This window comes from Etheostoma spectabile, chromosome 5 (genome assembly GCF_008692095.1).
Source record: "Etheostoma spectabile isolate EspeVRDwgs_2016 chromosome 5, UIUC_Espe_1.0, whole genome shotgun sequence".
Classification (NCBI taxonomy): Eukaryota; Metazoa; Chordata; class Actinopteri; order Perciformes; family Percidae; genus Etheostoma; species Etheostoma spectabile.
Window position 1 is genome coordinate 36,033,188 of NC_045737.1, and position 14,873 is coordinate 36,048,060.

At 42.4% G+C, this 14,873-nt stretch overlaps 1 protein-coding gene and 1 long non-coding RNA gene across 2 annotated transcripts in view; one reads left to right on the forward strand and one right to left on the reverse strand.

The window, feature by feature from the left end:
* LOC116689886 (uncharacterized) overlaps nt 1-7,288 on the forward strand; it is a 24,758-nt gene extending 17,470 nt beyond the window's left edge. The window contains exon 3 of the long non-coding RNA XR_004332118.1: nt 7,106-7,288. This is a non-coding gene — a long non-coding RNA (uncharacterized LOC116689886). The remainder of the gene's footprint in view (nt 1-7,105) is intronic.
* Nucleotides 1-12,134, reverse strand: part of rftn2 (raftlin family member 2) — a 54,656-nt gene extending 42,522 nt beyond the window's left edge. Inside the window, 2 exon segments of the mRNA XM_032516544.1 lie at nt 267-447; nt 11,696-12,134. Of these exon segments, the coding sequence (XP_032372435.1) occupies nt 267-447; nt 11,696-11,834 (320 nt within the window). The 5' untranslated portion in view covers nt 11,835-12,134.
* Nucleotides 12,135-14,873: the final 2,739 nt, after the last annotated feature.

The following is a 14,873-nucleotide window of genomic DNA, read 5'->3' on the forward strand; positions in this document are numbered from 1 at the left end:
GATTTTAGTCAATCAGTAATTCCATGTCCATTTTTTTGTGGTGATGCAGTATTATATGCCCCAAACGTCAGTCCAACCCTGACTGATGTTCATCTTCTGCTGATTAAATAAAGTTTATAAATATGTGTCTTTTCTCAACGGTCCACACTTACAGTGATTAAAAAGAAGGAAAGCCTACAAAGATAGGAGTTGTTTCAAAGGGTAAGTATTAAAATAAGAGCTTTCTTTTAGCTTTAAGGTTCTAAAGAGGGTTAGGGTTTGTTTACCTGGGTCTGGGACGAGCGAGGATGGCTCGGTAGAGCAGGCTGAAGGGTAGCGAGCGGGTCCGGCCCACAGACAGGATGATGGGGTGCAGGGCGGCCAGGATGTAGCCTTGTGTGTAGTATGGCTGCAGGGCCTGAGGCAACTCGGAAAGTGAAGCCACATACTGCACCGTAGGACGGCAACCTGCACGGACAGAAACCAGATCAGTAGGAAACAAGTCAGCAGAACGCGTTCTAGCTGGTTCATAAAAGTTACACTATGTGGATAATGTCATTAAAAGGTTCAAAATGCTAAATACTTCTACTCCAAAACACCAAAACTGTGCATTAGAGGCATCTTCAGATGAGTTCTTTTATGTTTTTATGTTCAAATATATTTCTGATATGATATTTTTCAATCAAAAATGCCAAAGATTTCACCTTCTAAAATGGGAGCATTTGCCGTTTGTCGTAAAAAATAATACATCTGAAGACATAACTTTGGACTCCGCGAAAATGTGATGGAAACAATTTATTGACAAAAGAAATCCAATAATTTGAGAAAATCAGCAATTTACTCACAATGACAAATAATCCTTAGTTACAGCCCCAATCACTGTTTTACAGTATGCTTTTAGAATTAGCTTGCTGCATAATAAGATATGTCTATGATAACACCAGTATAATTTGATCAGATATACTGACATATTAAATAGTTATTTTAATGTCGGTGTTTTCTCACTTTGGCAGCCTATAAAAGCAGATTAAGCGTTACTTTAGTTCAACAGTCCACTTTGGGATTCAGTTAAAAAAGCAGAATAGACATAAAGCATAGTGGCAGGATGTATTAATTGCCCTTTTGCATTGAGCTCCTAATGCGCTGTCTTATTTTTTACACTCCTCCATCCCTTCAGCCCAAAACACAAAAAGGTATTTATCAAGTTGTTATACTGTATATGAAAAAAGGAATGCACAAAATCTTCAAATTTAAGAAGCGGGGCCCAGCAAATGCGTGGCATTATTGCTTAAAATGATTGACAAATACATTTAAGTCTGTGGGAAAAAAATGAAACCTCACATTTACAAAACAACACAAGACCTGTGTGTGTTTTTTGTTAATGTATCCTGTCACATGGCCAACCATTGCTACTGGAACACACACACACACACACACACACACACACACACACACACACACACACACACACACACAAACACACACACCCCCACAAACACAAACACACCCACACAACACACAACCACACACACACACACACACACACACACACACACACACACACACACACACACACACACACACACACACACACACACACACACACACACACACACACACACACACACACACACATCTTGTATTTTAGTCAGCACACAGACAGAGTAGGTCCATTTTTTAGTCAGTTAACACACATGGAACCATTTTTCAGACATACTTCCACTTAAACGGTCAAAACAGATCCTCGGTGTGAAACTGACATGTCACCACCAACTCCTTTACATCAAGCGTCTTGCAACATGAAGATGTGTCTAGAAACTAAAAATGTCTGCTGCTCCTGCTGCTTGGTCTGATGTTTTTAATATCCTGAGTCCAGCTGGGACGGCCATTAAATAACAACCACAAACCCAGGCATGTTGAGGGAAACACCCCTTCACCACGCTCTTATGTAAAGGATATATATATACACACACACATATACGTATATATATACACATATATATATATATATATATATATATATACACATCTATATATACCTGTAGATATACACTGTACGCTCTGTCTGCATATTTTTAGTGCTTCTCCCCCAGTGATGTGGTTTTCTGTCCATTACGAAGGGTGTGGCTCTAAACTGACGCACACAAATAAATAATAACTAATAATAATCTTTATTTATACAGCACTTTTCAAACTCCACGTTACCAAGGGCTTCACAAAACAATAAAACATATAAGTAAAAAAAAACATCAGGTTTTTAAAAAAGAACAAATGAAAATTTGGTGTATGAAACCTGCACAGTTTTGGTAAGAATAGATTTTTTTTTTTTAATGACTCAAGGTTCAAGATCAAATAAAATCAGGAAAGGCTCTTGGATAAAAGTACATTTTAAGAAGGGATTTAAAAGGAGATCCACAGAAAGTAGTAGAGCGTAATCTTCATGCTGCTGTGATATTTTGTGTAATTGATTATTACAAAGTTGCACACATTGATTCTTTTCATTATCCATTACTCTCTCGATCATCGAGAGAAATGAATGAAATGTCCAGCCTGGTTCAAGACCTCAAGCATCGCCACCGACCTTTCTGAATAGTTCAGAAATTCAGAGTGAATAAAACAAAAACGGAGATTTAGTCTGATTATCAGGCTATAAAATGTAGGAAAATAGTTAAGAATGCTCATTATAATTTCCCAGAAGAAGATTCCCCTGTACCTGTATTTTCTGATGTATCGTTGACAGGGTTCAGAATTACCTTATGGGCCAGCAGCATGGGATTGTTCACATTTTACCAGACACTTAATAGTTCACCATAGTTGTTTTTGCTGGTGAATGATACAAATCTACCAGCCACTAGCATTCTTTTTTTTTTTTTTTTTAAGATTATTTTTTGGGCATTTTTGGCCTTTATTTGACAGGACAGCTGAATACATGAAAAGGTGAGAGAGGGGGGGAATGACACGAAGCATAGGGCCGCAGGTCGGAGTTGAAGGCGGGCCCGCTGCGTCGAGGAGTAAACCCCTATAATATGGGCGCCCGCTCTACCAACTGTGCTATCCGGGCGCCCCCACTTGCATCTTTTACCAGCATGTGGCTGGTGCTAATTTTGGACCCTGAGTGTTCACATTTTGATGCTTTTGTGATTGTTAATTTCCTACATATATACTCACTTAAAAATGGATACCACAGCCCTATATGTATCCATTTGAAGCATTTTTTACCTGACAAAGATCTTATTTTGGGGCGTGGAGTCCATTCATGCCTGTCTATCACTGTGTGTGTTTTGATACAGATGAAGATCTACATGCCACAACTTTGGAGGATTTAGCCGGCTTAAAGGAAGGATACACCCCCCACGGCTTTAAAAAAAAAAAAAAAAGATCACAAGGTTGGAAATGTCATCTAATTTATCCATCTCTCAATTCGATTCCCATGTTGTCCATTTCCCCACCAGTTAGGGGTAAAACGAGTGCACAGGCAGCGCTCCAGGGGCGGTTGCTGGTTGAGTCTTGTCTTGTTTTTCTTGAAAACCCTGGCTGAAAACCCCTGTGACCGTCACCATACTTCCTGTGTCCACAAAGAGTGGCTGTTCACAGAGGGGCTTGGCTATGTGCCCCATGAAAAAGCATACACACACACACACACACAAAAACACACACACAGTCCATTTAACGCATTTCAAGTTGAGTGCGTGAGAGCATTCCTCACTCCAACCCCCCACATTCTCACGGACAAACACCCCCGAGATGGAGGAGACCAGTCCACACAGCTGAGATCACTGCAGCCTCTGAATGGTTTGTCTGGCTGCCTCCATAATGAGACTAAAGACCACCATAACCTCAATGAAACCACTAAAGCCGGGGCCGGGCAAACACAGCTCCAGTTAACTGGCATTCCTGTGGGTTTAATAAACCCCACTGACTCCAGACACTTTAGTTTAAATTTAACACGGACATGTACATGTTGCAGCTGGTGGACTAAGACTTTTAGGACAACTTTCTTTTTCTTTAAAAGACAAAAAAAAAGACACAACTGGGCCTGGTATGTCAACGTGGATCACTCGCAAAATCTGGAGGGTTACGCTGAATTAACAGGCGTCCACGCTGCAAATAATGGCTCCCAGGAGGACCATGATGTCATGCACTCACACCTCCAAGAAAGGCTTTTGTTGCAGCCTTTTTGCTCGTCTCCTCCCCTGCTTTCAGTCCCCCCCCCACCCATCCTGCCGCTACTTGCCCCTTCAACCCGCACATTGAGGCCTCTGTTCTGTGCTGTGTGGGGCACAAAAATGTAGGAACGGAGGACTAGCAACGAGTGGAAAAAGGGGGTAAAAGAAGCAGAGGTGAGAGCTGGCAGGATGGAGAGAGAGAGAGAGAGGGAGAATTTAGGGGCTTGAGAGGAGATGAGCAACAACTCAGAGGTGACAGAGCTGAGAGAATGGGAGGCGAAGGAGGGAGGAAGGAGGCAAAACAGCGTTTACAAGATAGATTTTACAGGCCTGCATGTTAAACAGAGAGAATGTGTGAAAAGGAGAAAGCTGCCTGGCAAGAAGGAGCAGAGAAAACACAACGAGTAACACTAGATGGAAAAACAAGCAAATGTGTGAGGCCACATTCACACAGTCCTGTCTATTAGACTTCAATTAGCTCACTAAACTGAAAAAAAAACCAATTCAAGTCAGCCTCTGAGCTGTATGATTATTTACCAAAATTACCTTAATGCCTCCAACACTCCAACAATATATACGCAGTTTGTATCTGGCTTTAATTGTTAACATGTCGCTCCGAATCCGTAACCTCCCAAAAATAACTGATTTAGGCTGTTTAAATATATATTTACATAATGGGATTAAGAAGACAGTAGTGGAGGTAACCACTAAGGTTTTCTTGTTCTTCCCATTTCTGCAGACATTGCATTAATTAGGTCTTTGGGTCATTTAGTGACACATTTGATAACGGGGAACCACTGACCTACCAAAACCTTTTAATTTGACATGTTCAGCCTTCAATATTCTCGCTTTTATCTCTGTTTTTGGTCTCTGCCAACTCCAAAAGGGGAAATCTCTGTCCCGTTAGCTGCTAAATGCTCCACTATGTTCATCTAACTGTGTCTGTCTGCAGTTTGCTGATGAGCAGGTAGATTACAGTGGTTATTTTTTTTTAAAGTATCTTTTTCCTCTAATAACGACGCTACAAGAGTGAACCAGAACAGTAAAGTCGTCGGGCTGGACAGATAAACAATGACCTGAAACTCAAACCAACCAATCCAGTGAGGTTTAGAGATGACTAGACATGGTTAGAGTAGGCATTTAACCCGCTGATTTGGCCATCACAGCTCAGCATTAGTCCCATTATGCCAATCGAGACCTCTTCTGAAGTACGACACAGACTGGAATCAAAGATAATTGATTATTAAGGGTGGGTTGCCAGGTTTGAACAGCCTTGCACTGACTGCCCTTAAAATCTCCTCTAAATTTAATAATGAAAGCACTGCTTTTAATCTGAAACAATCCAGATTCCCAGATTATAGAAAAGAGAGATTACAGAAAATGACATTCATCCCTGGAAATGATGACGAGTGCTGGCAGGCAGAGCGATAACCTTTTTAAAACCGGGACCCTGAATAGATGTCTAGGTCAAACCACATCTGAACAAATCAGTCGCCATCTCTCAGCGGATTGTCATGTTTCAGTTCATCCCACCAACCAGCGATGAATACGTCCCCTCGGGTTAAACCATCTCTCCACTCGCCAATCCCTCTGTGTGGTTTCATTTGTTCATCTCGTCCTGACCTGCCATCGCCGGGCTGTGCCCCCTTCACGTCATCCTCTAATCCTTGATTCCCTTCATAGTCCACTTCAAGTCTTTGCATGACACAGCTACATGTGTGGGGAAGTAGAAGCGTGTCGGGATGGCCTCCCGCCTCAGACTTCATGCAGGAAGTCGTTTGTCTCGAGAGGAAACATGGGCTTTTTGTTATTTTTACAGAAAAAAAGCTATATACTTTAATTCCACATAGAGCTACAAAGATGACAATTAGTTGTCAAAAATAAAATGAATCTCCAACTACTTTGAAAATCGATTAATTGGAATTGAAGTCATCTTTTATCAGAAACAAAAGTCAAATGTGTGTGTTCAGCTTCTTAATGTAGAATATATATATATATATATATATATATATATATATATATCTTAGATTATCTTCTAGTTTCCTCTCCCCTCTGTGACAGTAAGCTGAATATGTTTGAGTTGTGGACAAAACGAGACATTTGAGAACGCATCTTGAGCTTTTGGGAAACACTGATTGCCATTCACCATTTCATAGACCAAACAACTAATCAATGAATCGAGGAAATAATCAACAGATTAACCCACAATGATAATAATCGTTAGGTGTAGCCGTTGATTCTTGCGTGACCTCTTCAAACTGTTTACTGGACTGAGCTTTTAAAGTAAGAAACACAACGAGCGGTTTGCAACGAAAAGATCAATAACTATATAAAGACGTTTTCAGACTCCACGTCGTTTCTCGCTCAGCCATCAGTAATGAAGAATTAGCCATTAGGTGCTTTGATGTGCCGCCTCTGGCTCCAGGCCCGACGTCCAGTCTGTGGTGAGAACCAGGCCAAGCTGACTGGGAGCACGGCTGCTGCAGGGCATAGCAATGGGACGTACACTGGGGGGTGCTGATGCATGTGTGTGTGTGCATGTGTGAGAGAAAGAGAGAGCAGATAAAAGGGAGATTTGTGGTAGTAAGTCGGTGTGTGTGTCCCAGAAACGCTTCATCGTTTCAAGGAGAAACAAGGCCAGTGAAGGGCGCAGTGGTGTGTGGGGACGATTCTCACAACGGCCTCCTGCGTGTATAACTACAGGGATCAGAGGTGGGAAAGGGTGGAACGCGTAGGTGAACTTGTCTGAACAAAAACCATTACAGAAAAGCAGTTCACCAAGATATGCAGCAGATGATGTTAGACGTCTCCCGAACTGTGAGGCGTCTGTCGGCCAGGTGCTCATCGGGGAATGGCACGCGCTGACAGACTCTACACCTCCTCCTTAGAAACTCAATCAGCCGGTTAAAGCTTGAAAGACAACGCAAAGATATTAATCTTGTATGTTGTGTGAACTCCAGGGGCGGGGGAAAAGAAATCGATAAAGCATAGTGTCGCGATATTTTCTGTCGCAACACTGTATCAATACACAGATGCCGAGTATCGATCTTTTATTATATATGTGTTGGTGAGTTTGTCTGCTTAACAATCCTATTTTGCAGCAATAAAATTGAAGTGATATGAACAAATTTATCTTTTTTTAGATAAAACAGATGTTGACCGTTTCCTTTTGGGGACATCATTTGAAATTGGGGAACATTTGAAGTTGTAAAAAAGGTAATAAAGTGCAATATATCGCGGAAAATTGCAATAACTTCGTGACACAAGTATCGTGTGATGATAATATATCGTGAAGGCCTCTGGTGATTCTTATTTTGCACCCGGTGCAGTGTCTTTGCTAGTTTAAGACCGATGCAGTTGTCAGCCATGTACAGTAGTTTAAATAGCACATGCATCTGTGCTGGTCTTACAGGGAGGTGTGTTCAGGTGCATTCTGGGTGTGCTAGTCTTACAGGAACGTGTGTTCAGGTTTATTCTGGACGTGCTGGTCTTACAGGGAGGTGTGTTCAGGTGCATTCTGGGCGTGCTGGTCCTCAACAGGGATGTGTGTTCAGTGCATTCTGGGTGTGCTGGTCTTACAGGGAGGTGTGTTCGGTGCATTCTGGCGTGCTGGTCTTACAGGGAGGTGTGTTCAGGTGCTTCTGGGCGTGCTGGTCTTACAGGGAGGTGTTTCAGGTGCATTCTGGCGTGCTGGTCTTACAGGGAGTGTGTTCAGGTGCTTTTGGCGGGCTGTCTTACGGGAGGTGTGTTCAGGTGCTTCTTCTGGGCATGCGGTCTCACAGGGAGGTGTGTTCAGGTGCATCTTGGGCGTGCTGGTCTTACAGGGAGGTGTGTTCAGGTGCATTCGAGGCGTATTACTATCTTGAGGCGGCGGAAAGTGATCGCGCCATTGACCAAAAAAAACCTGGTCTAAAGTCAGTGAGTATCAGCATAATGACATGCACAGCAAAACGCCACTATTATTAAAATATGACAATAATCCAAATTTCTTCACACCATGCACTTAGATCGTTAAAACGGGGCTCATAATGTTTCAAAATCGGCCATTAGGCTCATTTACAAAACTACAGGAAGGCAGCACTGCTGTGCAATTCTATAAGAATCACAAAGAAAGAAGAATATTGCAAGTTGCTTGTGGATGACGATGCAGACAGAGTGACCAGAAAAACGCACATTTAGTGGCACATTTCAGCATTTCAGCTCTCATTTGGCAAACAACTTGACTAACAAAACCAAGACAGAGTTTAAAGCAACTCATAAAATAATGTGATAAACACAGATCTTAACTGAAGCAAACAATTTTAAGACCACAAGATCACCAGACTGCACATGACTACTAGGGACTGGAATCAGTCCAGTTTATCTTCAGCTGTTCCCAAAAGGGAGGAGCCTTCCACTTTTGGAGAAATGTATATTTACCTATTTCAAGTCTGTGATGATTAAACAAATTCAGAAGATAATAAATGTGCATTTTTTTTCACTATTTACTCACATGTCACACATGCAGTTAGAGATTCTTGGAGGTCTCTTTGTTTCCAATCACATCACACACAGCTGTATATTCGGATCAGATAATAGGCTTCAATGACTCAAGCCACATGTGGAAGTATTCAGGGATGCAAGTGACCCAATCCGGGCCGCGGGGTTGATCATTTGCTAAGTCTAGATTTGTAGAGCATGTCTGGTAGAGGACTCTCAAACAACTCCAGTTTATATCCAGCACTCCTGCTCTCTAGCTGCGCAACTGAGCGCAAACCTACATCTCTTTAGAGAGAGAAGCATTTGAGATGTTTTCTGATTACTGGTGTTTGTTTAAGGTGGATCCAGACACAATCTGTGGCTCACACACCCTCTCTGGAGTACTGTATTTATAAGTGTCTCAGAGCAGAACCCATGACTCCCAGCTGATGACGGGCACAACGAATCAGAGCACTTCCCAAAAACTTTCCAGGACAAAACCACATGCAGAAAGAAGCATTCACTACTCAAAGTGTTGGTGGCCCCTGATCCTGATCCAAGTCCCTTAAAATTAAGTATCTGTGGATGTAGAGTTCCAAGTGACGCTTACATTTCTGTAAATGTTGATTAAATAAACATCTGTTACGTAATAACAGCTTTAGGCCAATGTTTGCGTTAAAAAGATTAAGTCTAAAAGCTTTTAATTATTGATAGCTATTATGATTGAATTATTATCCATAGGGGGTTGGGTTGGGAACTGGAGTGTCGCAAGTTCAAGTCCCCGTTCAAACCAAAGTACCGGTAGCTGGAAAGATGCCAGTTCACCTCCTGGGCACTGTCAAGGTGCTCTTGAGCAAGGCACCAAACCCCCCTCAGCCCACTCACTCTGAGCACGTGTGTGTATTTCAAGTTGGTGGAAATTTGGGCAGACTAGTCCATCAGCGGATTTAATGCTCAGATCTGTGCAAAGTGAGCCCTTTAAGTTTTGTGTTTACCATGCTCATAACTTTCCTGATAAGTCGTTGAGCATTTAACAGTGATACATACACAGTAAAAAGCATACACAGTGACTAAATGACTAAAGAAATCTCGGTCGACTAAGATCAAAACGACAGATTAATTGACTAAGAGGGGGCAGCCTTAGTGGAAACAGTCTTTACGTGTGGTCCGTCCAGTCTTCGTAGGGCTGGTCCCAGGCCTAAGTCTTCTATAACAGTGGATTAAATACCTTTTGGGTTCAAACAAGACATTCAAAGACGTTTCCTTGGACTCTGGGCAGTTGTGTTAGTCATTTTCTACTATTTTCTCGCATCTTATAGGCGAACGTGTAATGGAAATAACCTTTGAGCCATTTGATTAGATTTGTCCAAGGGTCCCCATCTGATAGGATTTTTACTTTAAGATGTTTAATTACAGAAAGTCTCTGAAAGCTACGACCATAATAGTCGTGCATCCTGTCACTGTTTTAATTATGGTTTGAATTCTATTTGATTAGAATGGGGACCCCCTGGAACCCTCTTAAGGACCCCTGGGGGTCCCTGGACCCCACTATGAGAACAATTGTACAACATGATTGGCTGTAATGCAGTCGGGACTAGATGCACGTTGAGTGTCGGACAATCCCGAAGTCATTCCAAACTTTACTTCCCTGACCTCCCTAATTTGGAAAGCAGCCCTTTCCTCCATGATTCATCACTGTGCCGGACCGCTGTTTACTCGGCTCCCGTTCACGACTTAATCACGGTTTCCTTCCAAATAGGTCACCGTCACAGCAGCCAGTCGGAGGACCAGATGCAGGGATTATCTCTGGAAAAATGGCAGCCTCTCGGCCATCTGAGATTATCACACATGTTCAAATTAGATTCCATAGCACAGCAGGTGGGGCTCTCTCTGCTGTGTGTGTGTGTGTGTGTGTGTGTGTGTGTGTGTGTGTGTGTGTGTGTGTGTGTGTGTGTGCGCGCGCCAAGTGAAGAAGGCTTGTGTGACCTATTTCTAGATAGGCTGAGCGGCTGAGCGGCCCTGTTGCTAGGAAAAGTCCCCAGTTAGATGCTGTAACGTTATAACGTTGTTTGAAAGGGCTTTAAAATTAAGTAGAACATTTTAAATAACAGTCACTTTTATGTTGCTTTACAAGCATCACAGGAAAATACAGCCCCTGTGTGAGTGATAAAGTGAAACTATGTTCGAATAAAACTCCCATAAACAGGCTGTCTGCTGTTTAAGATCCAACTAAACCAAGAGGAATGTTTTAGTGAAAAGAAGGAACACCTTCAGGCCTTTTTAAGGTGATAAATGGTAAATATAATTATTTTCCTTTAAACTGTTGATTCTTTTGGTCTGTAAAATGTCAGAAAACACACAATACAATCACAACGTCCAAATGTGAGCTCTTAAAAACAAACATATAGAACTTCATTCTATTCAATTGCCCACTTGAAAAGCTGGAAGCAGCAAATATTTTGGTTATATTATAATTTGGGTTTTTTTAGATTGAAAAATGAAACAAAAACATTCATCAATGGTCAAAATTGGACGATTACTTTTCAAATGTCATTGTTGACTTGTGACTTATTGTCTCAGGTTGACTAAAACGTCGGAACCGTTCCCAGTAAGGTGACATCTTCAAGTCTTATATTGGACATGGTGGAACCGGAAAAAATGTAATTTGATCTTTAAAAAAAGTGATTTTTTCAAAACTAGTTGCTAATAAAACTTTCTGTTGATCAACTAATCAGCTGATTATTTCAGCTCCACTTGTTATGTCTGACCAACAATCCAACACGCACGACTATTCAATTTAAAAAAAGAAAGAAATACATAAACCCAGAAAAGCAGCTTGAATTAGGTAGAGCTTCCTTGTTTGATCACTTACTTAACTGATTAATCAAATATGTTATGTTTTATACATTTTCTGTCCATTGACAGAGTTTGATTAATTATTGTTTCAGCTGTACCAATTGCTTGCACATCCAGGTGAGAAGTTCCCTCTTAGTTAGTAGCCTACACATATTAAAGCGAGTTTTATCTGTAAGTCGAAACATTGATCGATTGATTTATCGATCACTTAAACATCATCGATTATCTCATCTTACCTTCCAGACTGAAGTCGAGCAGCACGTACTCGTACACAGTCTCCGTCTTGGTCTCCACTTGTGGTCTCTTCAAGGTGGAGTAGATCTTCCCGGGGCTGCTGTCCTCCGGGTCTTCCAGTTTCCGCAGGCCGCAGCCCATGGCCTCCGAGGCGGGGACGGCCGCTCGCTGAGCGCGGGGGGAGCACCGGAGGAGCCGCTCCGACAGAGTCTCTGGAGGCTTCAACTTCACCGGGACCGCTGCATCACCTCCTCCGTCCTCCCGGCCAGTCACTGATAATTACCGGGAGGGGGGTGGGGGGGGGGACCCTGAGCAACGGAAACCCGCCGGTTAACGAAGAGAAGATTATTTTAATGAAGCGGTAGTTTCTTGAAAGTGTCCCGCTAACGTGGATGCGGGTCGGACGCGTGGAGAGGAGGAGGAGCCGCTTTCTCTCTCTCTCTCTCTCTCTCTCTCTCTCTCTCTCTCTCTCTCTCTCTGGAAAAGTTTCCTCCACAATCAAGCCAGCGATGCTTATACGACTTCCGTTAATATTTCCAAAATAAAATACTGACATGAGCATCGATTTCTTCAAAACAATATTTTATTGTGAAAATCTTGGGCGATACAACTGCACCATTTGCAAAACATTTCCATTTTGAATCAGTCTCCCCTTCTTTCCAGCCAAGGGTCTCAACGAGCATCTGGAGACCGTGGGCCTATACCTCCTATCGGGAGTTTCAAAGGCTAACAAGCCATCACCTGCCGTTAGCATCCCATTGACTCCCATTCATTTTGGCGTGACTTTGACAGCGAATATCTTTACATCTGAAGCGTTTAAAGACTCAATTTGGACATTGTTTATTTCTAAAGAAACACCACAATGTGTAAAAGGCTCCACGACCTTGTATCTCACGTTGTGGCCCCATAGCATTTTTTTTTTTTTTTTTAGAAATTATGAACAAATGTTTCATAATTAATTAAAAATGAATAAAAAAACAGACTAGAGGTTGGTTTGGGGATTTCCGATTTCCAGTGTAGGAGTATTCTTTGTTGGGCAATTTTAAGAGAAAAAACCAATGACTCTATTCTGTTCATGAACAAGAATTTTAACGATGACCAGTGGTGGAAGTCAAACCAAAGTAAAAGTAGCCTACTGTAGGCTATGTGATTGTGGTGTTTTAAAGTGCCTTATATAAGATATAAACATACAACAATTTTTTTCAAAACCACATGTTCTGGGATTTGGTTATTGTCTCTCCGGTGCTTCCACACACAAACAAACTTGGAAAAAACATCCATGCTGTTTTGAGTGAGATATGGTTTGTGAATGTCCTCTGCCTTCAGTCTCCGGGTGAGCTGTTCAACATCTCCACGGCTTTCTACGTCACTAGGTGGCTAACCGTGGCATGCTAGTGCTAGCATGCTAGTTCTAGCACACCCACTAGTTCACCATAATCTCCAAAAGAACTACTTCCTGTCCCTGTTCTGCAGGTTTTCCACAAGTGCCCCTCGTCTAGAAGACGTCTCCCAGCTGATCCTGCCTTAGACTGACCACAGTTGGAGAAAGAGTTATCTAGCTGATGTGAGCCTTACATAGCTACTGCACATGTCCAACTCCTAACAAAGATAGTAAAAAAGTGAGATGTCTCACTCTGTTGCTAAACAGAGACCTAAACACATAGGGTGAAAAGAGGACCTCATGCAATGTGCAGTACAATAAAAAATGGTGGTTTTGAAAATGAAACCTTGGAGGAGGTGAAGCTGGCAGACGTGGAGGACTGAAACCGGAGAAGCAACGTCTGCATCGTCGGGCTGAGCGAGGGGCTGGAAGGTGCTGATGAATTCAGTCTCTCTTACACTCCCTGCCTACGTGGGTCCTGGATATATCAGATATTCAGATAGAGATTATGAGAGCCCAACAAATTTACAATGATGGCCCAAAGAAGAGCACCACTACTAATCGCACGTTGATTTTCAACGTCCTCCGCTACACCACCAGGCAGGCGATCCTACAGGCTACGCAGAGATCGCCGCTCGTCAGTCAGGGTCACAAAACTCACGTCTCCCCGGGTTACAGCAACTTCACGGTCAAGCAACGCCAAGCCTTCTGTCAAACCGTGGATTCAGCACAAGTCAGTGGTCTGGATATTATTTCCTGCTTTATCCGGCAACACTGAGGATCAGAGACGGCGCCCGGTGCAGAGCATTCACCTCCGCGTGAATACTTCCTTCACCACTGAGCCGACTCACTGAGGACAAAACGTTAAATCACAAAATAGTCCTTTAAATGTCTGCCTGTAGCCATCTGCCCTCTCTTCTCTTCCCTCATCTCCAGAGACTAATTCAACCCGTGATCATTTATCACCATTTAACACCGGACTGTGAGGGTTTACCTTCTTCATTTGTGGTCTTTGTAACTTTAAACCTTCAAACGCTGCCTGTTTTTGTTTTTTTTGACCGTTCTCATGTTATCTAATAAATCTGTAACGACATCCGGACCATGTGGCATCAAACAGCAGGGTCGAGCCAGTGACCCCCTCCCCCCCCTAACCAACACACACACACACACACAAACACACACACACACACACACACACACAACCACACACACACACACACCAGCCGGCCAAGGACACACTCCATCTGAGTCCCTCATTAGGGAAGGAAAGGTGGACTCATAAAAGCGTCACACCAGAGCTTCTCTCTGTTCCTGTCTTTCTCTTTTCATCAACACGTGAGTGTGAGTGCCCCCCCCCCCCCCAATTATCAAACCGGGCTTTTTCAGAAGTTTCATTTTCTTTAAAGGTTTTCATTGCTTTTTCTGAACTTTTGTTGCCTTTTTTCAGTTTACTTCGGCAAATGTTTCTTTTTTTTTTTTTTTAATTTTGGGCTTTTCAGCCTGAGGCCATTTTTACAGTTTATTGTCCGTCTGGATTTATTTTTATAAAAAAGCTTGTAAAACATCAAGCCTGTGGTCTACAGTCAAGATATGAACATCATTGTTTTTAGGACAAACTGGGTTATTAGAATATTTGGGTTGCAGGTCACTTGCATGTTAAAAAGGGTTGTAGGGCCTTAAAGACAATTAAATAAATAAAACGGAACATGAATCTTCCAGATATGTATTGCTATCACAGACAGATAAGTAATGAATAAAAACACTTCTCATATGTCTTGGGAGTCACACTGTGAAGAAAT